Raw genomic sequence first — 7,742 nt, 5'->3', positions numbered from 1 at the left:
TCTTAAAGAGATAGAGTAGGATTTCAAACCGATTCTATTCCCTAAGAATTTGATTGGGTAGAATCAGTAAAACCATAGTTGTTAATTCAATTATAAAAAAAATTAAAAAATATACACAGATATATAATAAAATATAAAACATATATTTTATAACTTATAAAACTAATCTCAAAACATCTATTCACAATTCAACCATGAAAAAATTAAATATATACAAATAAATAATAATATAAACATACATTTTATAAATTATAACAATAAAAATAAATAACCTCACCGCGATTCAACTGTGTTTATCATAATACTGATTAAATGGATTGGGTTATTTTATTGTTTAGAAGAGAAAATAATGGAAAGAGAATAAGGGCAAAAAGGCAAAGCAAATGCAACGCCCAAAGGCAAAGAGAAAGAAAAGGGAAGTCCGCTTAGAAAACAATATATTATCAAACGCTCACTCTCAAACTCCCCAAACCTTCTACTCTACGCTTTCTTCTTCTTCAGATTCAAAACACCCATGTACTTATCGGAGAAACCCCGTCCTATTGACTTATACAAAGAGGAAGGTCCCGCCGCCGCCCCCCGCGACATGATCATCGAGGTCACCTCCAATGGGGATTTGCCACCTCACCACCACCACCACCACCCTCCTCCTCCTCACCACCACCACCAACACCAACAACAGCAACAGCAACAGCAAATGATCTTAGGTGAAAGCAGCGGCGAAGATCCTGAAGTCAAAGCCCCCAAGAAACGAGCCGAGACATGGGTTCAAGACGAAACCCGTAGCCTTATCGGCTTCCGAAGAGAAATGGACGGCCTTTTCAATACTTCCAAATCCAACAAGCACTTGTGGGAGCAGATTTCCGCTAAGATGAGAGAGAAAGGGTTCGATAGATCCCCCACTATGTGTACCGACAAGTGGAGGAACTTGTTGAAAGAGTTCAAGAAAGCTAAGCATCAGGACAGAGGGAGTGGGTCGGCCAAGATGTCTTATTATAAGGAAATTGAAGAGATTTTAAGGGAGAGGACCAAAAATTCCTACAAGAGTCCGACACCTCCTCCTAAACCCGATTCCTTTATGCATTTCGCTGATAAGGGTATGTCTTATTTTCTTTTGCCATTTTAGAAAGTGGAGAATTTTTTGTTCAATTCTTCGTGAAGCCTTTATTTTTATTCAAACATCTGTTTTGGGTGTTTTGGGCGTTTTGGGCTTTAATGGATTTTCAAGGTAAATGTTCTTATGTTAAGTAACATTCATGTGAGTGTCAGGTACGGGTGCCTGAGTAATACAGTATATCCAATTTTTACTCTCTCTTTTTCCATGTGTTTTGTGTGTCCTTAGAAGATGACATCCGTATATCCATGTTTGAAATGTGGGGGGCATGAGTATTGGATATGGATAAGCAATGAAAAATGAAGAGTCGGGCATGGCTTAAAGCTGCTATAATTTCCTGAGTTTGAAGTTGTTGAAAGTTACTTCCTAAAGAGGGAATTATGAGTTGCTGTTGTTGGGTCCCTAGAACACAATATCCTTGTATCCATGTTTGAAAATGTGTCGCACAGGGATGCTTTAAGAGGGTTGCATGTCTTGAAGCTGTTGTAAATTTTGAGGTTAATTTTGTTTGAAAGTTACTATCTAAAGAGGGAATTAAGAGGGTATTATTAATTGCTATTGGTGGGTTTTTAGAAGATGATATTCCTGTATCTATGTTTGAAACTGTGTTGGAGTTGGACACTGATACTCCAAGAGAAATAAATAGTTGAGCATGTCTTAAAGCTGCTGTAATTTTTGGGGTTGAATATGTTGAGAGTTACTTCCTAAAGTGACTTAAAGAGGTTATTATGAATTGCTACTGGCAAGGGAAAAGAGAAGCCGATTACTTTCAGTTATTTAACTATAGGAATTTATTTGATTTGACATGACTTCGAGTCCGCTTCCATTTTTGTTGATGATTATATTGGGTGCTTTACAAGAAGGTTTGTTTGCATTCATGTATCTTTGTGAAGTTGGTACCAACAAAAAGATGTTGCTATTAAATGATATGTTCATCGTGGAGTTTAGATGGCTAAATTTATAACGTATTGTATATGCTTTCAAAGCAACACATCATGTCTAAAGAACAAATGTGCGTTTCAAAATACGATATGGCATTCATGATACTTGAAGCATAAATCATGCTCGGTAGATCATGAGCAAGTATTCTGCAATGAAAGCCCCAAGATATTTCATAAGGGCTGTAGGCTTCTTTGGTTTCTTTGAAGTTTAGAATACAACCATCAATAGGAGTATGGGAAGAGAATGTCAGTATATTAAGAATTAAAATCTTATTTAGGTAGGGATGATTATCAATAATGGTCTATCGATTTCCTTTCTGTTGTCTTATGTTGTCGCATCCATTTTTCCATAGGTTCATTCTACAGTTACATGGTTTCTTCTGGTTTTGTCTTGGACATCATATCTTGCTGTTGCATATTGCTTCTTGAAAGCAGTGTATAAGTTTTAGCATCAGGCTTTTGGGGATTTCAATCTCGCTCTCTCTTGGGGTGGGGGGTTCCCTATGTAGGCTGAGTGATAGTTTTATTGTTCCTATACTTAACCTGCAACATATATTAAGTCATTCGTTCTATTATTGTGATTTTAATGATCTTCACCAATATGATTTGGCTCTTGCAGGTTTTGAGGATGCTGGCATTTCATTTGGTCCTGTTGAAGGTATGTTGTAATTCGAGTTTGCTTTCTTTGGGTTTATCTTGCTTTTTCCACTTCTTTAATCTCGTTGTAATATTTTTGTCAAGTTAATTTGGGAAAATCATGGAATTTGTTGGATGCAATGGCCTTAATCTCATCAACCTTATATACCTCATCAATTTCTCACCTGGATTTAGGAGCTTTTATGGCATAATTAGAGATATCCTGTTATCTATCATATTCATTTGGCCATCTTTAGGTACTCTCACCTGCTAATCATATTATTAGTTAAAATGGATGCATTGTTTTAAACTTAAGACTCTACTTTTTCCTCCAAAGTGTCCTCTCTTTTATGCCCTTATCTTTCCATTTAAGGATTTTGTCATGTCAGCACATAAATATGTGATATTTGTGTCACCTTTATTAACCTTTAGCTGCATCTAATATACATGTCTTTCTCTGTGGCTTAAATGCTAAAATGTTGTTTATGGACTTCGTGTGGTTGTACAATCTTATGCCTTCAATTAGTTTTCAACTTCAGTGGAGTTTTTATTTTACTGAGAATATATAAGATCGGGGTGCTATACAATGAAAAGCATGTTGATTTTGCATTCTGCTGCACTTCCACACTGAATTAACATTTCTGTTAAAACAAAGAACCATATACTCTACAGACTGCCTGATCTGTAGCAAATAACATTTTCCTTAAGCATGTCTTCATCCATTCACCATAGCGTGTCTTTGAAATGTTATGCATCTCCTCCACTTATGTTTTTGGTGTGCAGCTAGTGGTAGGCCGACACTTAATCTTGAAAGACGTTTAGATCATGATGGACATCCTCTTGCTATCACTGCAGCTGATGCAGTTGCGGCGAGTGGAGTTCCTCCTTGGAATTGGAGAGAGACCCCGGGAAATGGTAAGTTTCGTAAATTAGAATTTTTATGGAACCGGTTTGACCAAAGTATATGATGGTTTTGCATGTAGCATAACATTCAGGTGTTTAGTTGGTCCATCATGGGGGCATTTTTCTTCATATTTGCTCAAATGAATGTGATTGTGGCAAACACTCGATTTGGAGTGTTATCTCCCAAATATTGTCCAAGATGAAAAATTTAAATCCAATAAAAATTAATATATCGACTTCTCATTTTCTTTCTCTCCTTTTTTGGTAGGTGGGGACTGCCAGTCATATGGAGGAAGGGTTATAACTGTCAAGTACGGGGACTACACCAGAAGGATCGGTATAGATGGAACTGCTGATGCCATTAGAGAGGCAATTAAATCTGCATTTGGATTGAGAACAAAGCGATCATTTTGGTTGGAGGATGAAGACAATATAGTACGCAGTTTTGACAGGGAAATGCCTTTAGGGAATTATACACTCCACCTTGATGAAGGTAACATTTTCAGGGATGCCTTCAGACAACTTAGTTCGGGTCATTTAGAGATTGGCATTTTGAGTTTGGGTCGTTCTCTGTTAGGGTTTTCCACTTTTTATGGTCAAATCAAGTTGGGCCAGGTTGGGTTCGGGTCAGAATTGATGTCTAACTATAAGACATCTTCATTTTGCTATCAAACATGTCTTGTGCACATTATTGCTAATATTCTTTTTTCACTTATTTTTTGTGTATTTTCATCCTCCTGCATTCAGGTTTGGCTATAAAAGTGTGCCTTTATGATGAGTCAGATCATATACCAGTCCACACTGAGGACAAGATTTTTTACACAGAAGATGATTACCGTGAATACCTAGCCCGTCGAGGCTACACAGGTCTCAGGGATATTGATGGATACAGAAGCATAGATAATATGGACGACTTACGACCTAATGCTATTTATAGAGGAGTGAGCTGATTACCAGTACATTGTGCTTTGCACAAATGCAGCCCTCTCAAGAGGCTATATGAAGTTGCTCTTGACAATACGTGTATGCATGTCAGATATTCTATTATTCACTCTGCTGCATTATAAAGATTTGTATGCTGTTTGCATTGTACTAATCCACTCAGCTGTAAATAGCTTGTCGTCTGATGTTTCTTCTCAGGACATCAGATCCAGTTTCCAGTGCCGGTTCTGTTCATGCAGCCTGGATGTACGTTGTCTGTAAATATGCTTTTCAGATTAATTGCAGGTCTGCAATTTGAAATTGAACTCCAAATTTCGAAACTTATTTTGCTTTTTTATTGCATATTTTCTTAAAACCTTTCTAGAAATGCATGATATCAATGCTATGGACTTTCCATCGCATATTTGGATATGATTCTATAAAAAATTTAGAAAATTTGTTTTCTAAGTAATTGCAACCCCACCCCGCCCCCCAATTCTGCGAGAATGACTAAACCACTCAGCAGTTTGGACATGATCGTACAACCTATATTATTTGAACTCAACGAATATGTATTTTGTATGGGCATGATCATTTTTCTTTTCAAGATTCTAACGTAATTTGAGTATCATATTTCCATACTTATATTTGGATATGCATTACATGGGATGGATGAACATCTGTTTAGGAAAGTTGTGTACTGAATCAGGGCAAAAATTCGACATCGGGGGGATGGACGAATTTTGTACACCCGCAACTTGCCTCGCTTTTGCGTTTAAATATTTTCATTTGATACCCACTTCACCCAAATTTTGTGTTCTATTGTCAATGGAGTTTTGAGTTTATTCAAAATGGTTTTGGACTCGATTTCAGTTTCATGTTTAATTTTAGGACTAAATTGAATTCTCAATTTAGTATTAGAAACTAAATGTTAATGTGTTTAAGGGGATCAAATTGAAAATATTTTTTTATTTAAAATCAAGTTTTATTTTGATTAATTCGGTATAAATCATTTTAGGAAAAAAAACTGGGGCATGGAGTGGATATCAACTTTTAGTTGTTTTGGAGAATTGAAAATGAACGTAAGGGTGTTAATTTCTTTCCACACATAATTGTACAAAGTAGACTTAAATCGTTGTTTTCAGGATCCCTTGAATAAAATTGGATAGATATTGTGGGTGGCTAATCAGATCTAGTTTAAAGAAGATTAGTCATGAATCTTGATTTTGAGTGATTCACATCTAGCATGTCAGATTTTTGTTTCACACTTCCTAACAGTTTGGGGACTTCACCGGAGGCCATTTACAGAGTTAGCCATGAATTAGTCTTTGTGCTTAGGGTTCTCAAGGTTTTGTGTGTATGGTTTGTTGAATTATATATTTATCTGTATATACCAGTTTATCTAAATTTTTGCATTTACCTTCTTTCAAACCAACCCTCATAATGTTTCTTCACACACAATTCACTTGCATAAAATAGACATCAACTTGGGCTTGTTCCACTATATGGAAGTAGAGTATTTTGGAATTTGTGAGACTGCAGTGTTCGCATTGCCATGAGAAATATGACCACCTAGAACTGAACCCTTTCCTATTAAAGCCTGCGATGGGAGAGGAATAAGAGAATGTTATCCTTCGTGGATAGTGTTAAATTACAATTCGGCCCTTATACTTTGGAGTCAAATTATGTGACCAAATATGTAATTAACCCATAATCCTACCCTTATAGAAACTTGATTTGCCTGTATTTTGTAATGTAATTTATCTTGGTGCTTAACTTTATAGGTGTTTCATGTTTGGTGAAGCAGACATGGTGCCAACTTGGCATTGTTGCACTTAAGACTTCTCGAGTTTAAATAAAGTGTTGTAGAAGCAAACGAGGGGATATGGATATAGAAACCAACTTGCCAATTTCATGGGAATTGAACTTACCCAAGTTGATAGAATGACTAAAGAGAAAGGATGGTATGCGTGTTACAATACTTCATCAATCAACATCCTAATGATGACAAAGGTACACAACTGTTGTGCATTGGCAATTTATGGTCTAGTTGTGTTTCATAAGGTAATATGCCATGTTAGTACTACTATTTTGGATTTCATGCTATGGGGTGGAAGGAAGAACATGACATGTTAGATGAGAAATGCCCTTGAATTGGAATAAAGGTACAATGATCTCTTACAGGCCAATTAAAAAAAAAGATATATATTTTTCAATAAAATATTAAGAGAAAAGAATGTGAAATGATAAAGTTAACTACTACTCCAAACAAGTGTCAAGAAGAAGAAAATAATTTAGTGGGCAAAATGCATGATAGTGTTGTATGAGAATTATTAAAGTTGAAATGAATGATTGAATTAAGATATTGCTAGACATATAACACCGCTCCAGAAGACTTTTGTTCAAATTGTAGAGGCCCAGCAACACTATCAAGTGGATCATAAAAATTCTTTTTGAAAATACTAGTGTTGTAAAGTCTTGTAATAAGGATATGTAGCAACAAAAGATTGATATGGAATTTTGTTTAATTCATAACGTTGTGATTTATTTTCTCTAATAAATGTTTATAGCTTTGTACTCTCGTATTTATGTATTTGTTTTATTGTGCACTTGTTAATAAAATTTTATTACTTGATTTATTGATTAAAAGAAGTTTTTTTTTTCCTCAAAAAGTTAAGGATTCTCATTCTTACAACACCCCTTCTAAGACTAGAAATAGGGCTGAAGAATAAACTACTAAAATGGACAAGATCTAAAATTCTCAAGAAAAATGAAGGAATAACTCAACACTTTATAGGTGAGGTTTCTTATCCTCACCTAGGGGTACAAATTTTCACATTTCAATCACCACTTCAAGGTAAACTATCCTTGTGTCAAAAAAAAAAAATTGAAACAATTGAAGTTCCAAAATTAGATGATCTAAAGGAGTTAGAGAAATTGAATATGTTTGAGGCAAAGATTGAAAAAGAGTTACAAAAAATGGATATGGTTGAGAAAAGATTGAAGATGGACTTTTATGGGTCCATAGACACATACATACTTTCTTTTTGGTCCCATATGTGGCCATTCCACTCAAGTTTATGACACTTGACTTTGAGAAATATGATGGGTCAAAAGATCCTGGTCCACATCCCCACGTGCTATTGAAAGATGGTTGCTCACATAAGGGATTAGAAATTTCTTATGCATATATTCAAAAATAGCCTGTCTAGGTCTGAGATTAGGTG

At 35.6% G+C, this 7,742-nt stretch overlaps 1 protein-coding gene across 1 annotated transcript; it reads left to right on the top strand.

The window, feature by feature from the left end:
• Nucleotides 1–316: 316 nt before the first annotated feature.
• Nucleotides 317–4,848, top strand: LOC105765910 (trihelix transcription factor GT-1). The gene is made up of 5 exons (XM_012585187.2): nucleotides 317–1,097; nucleotides 2,675–2,713; nucleotides 3,475–3,606; nucleotides 3,863–4,087; nucleotides 4,342–4,848. Exons 1-5 carry the CDS (start codon nucleotides 515–517, stop codon nucleotides 4,542–4,544), a joined length of 1,182 nt encoding a protein of 393 aa, XP_012440641.1. The 5' UTR covers nucleotides 317–514; the 3' UTR covers nucleotides 4,545–4,848.
• Nucleotides 4,849–7,742: the final 2,894 nt, after the last annotated feature.

The sequence above is a fragment of the Gossypium raimondii genome, chromosome 5 (genome assembly GCF_025698545.1).
Source record: "Gossypium raimondii isolate GPD5lz chromosome 5, ASM2569854v1, whole genome shotgun sequence".
Classification (NCBI taxonomy): Eukaryota; Viridiplantae; Streptophyta; class Magnoliopsida; order Malvales; family Malvaceae; genus Gossypium; species Gossypium raimondii.
Note: the sequence above shows the minus strand (reverse complement) of the source record. Positions and strands in the feature narration are given on the sequence as shown.

Bases quoted from the DNA above. Each gene is read 5' to 3' on its own strand.
- LOC105765910 (XM_012585187.2), top strand. From the start codon at position 515: ATGTACTTATCGGAGAAACCCCGTCCTATTGACTTATACAAAGAGGAA. The intron at 2,714-3,474 runs GTATGTTGTAAT...TTTGGTGTGCAG, and splicing joins TTCATTTGGTCCTGTTGAAG to CTAGTGGTAGGCCGACACTT. The intron at 4,088-4,341 runs GTAACATTTTCA...TCCTGCATTCAG, and splicing joins TACACTCCACCTTGATGAAG to GTTTGGCTATAAAAGTGTGC.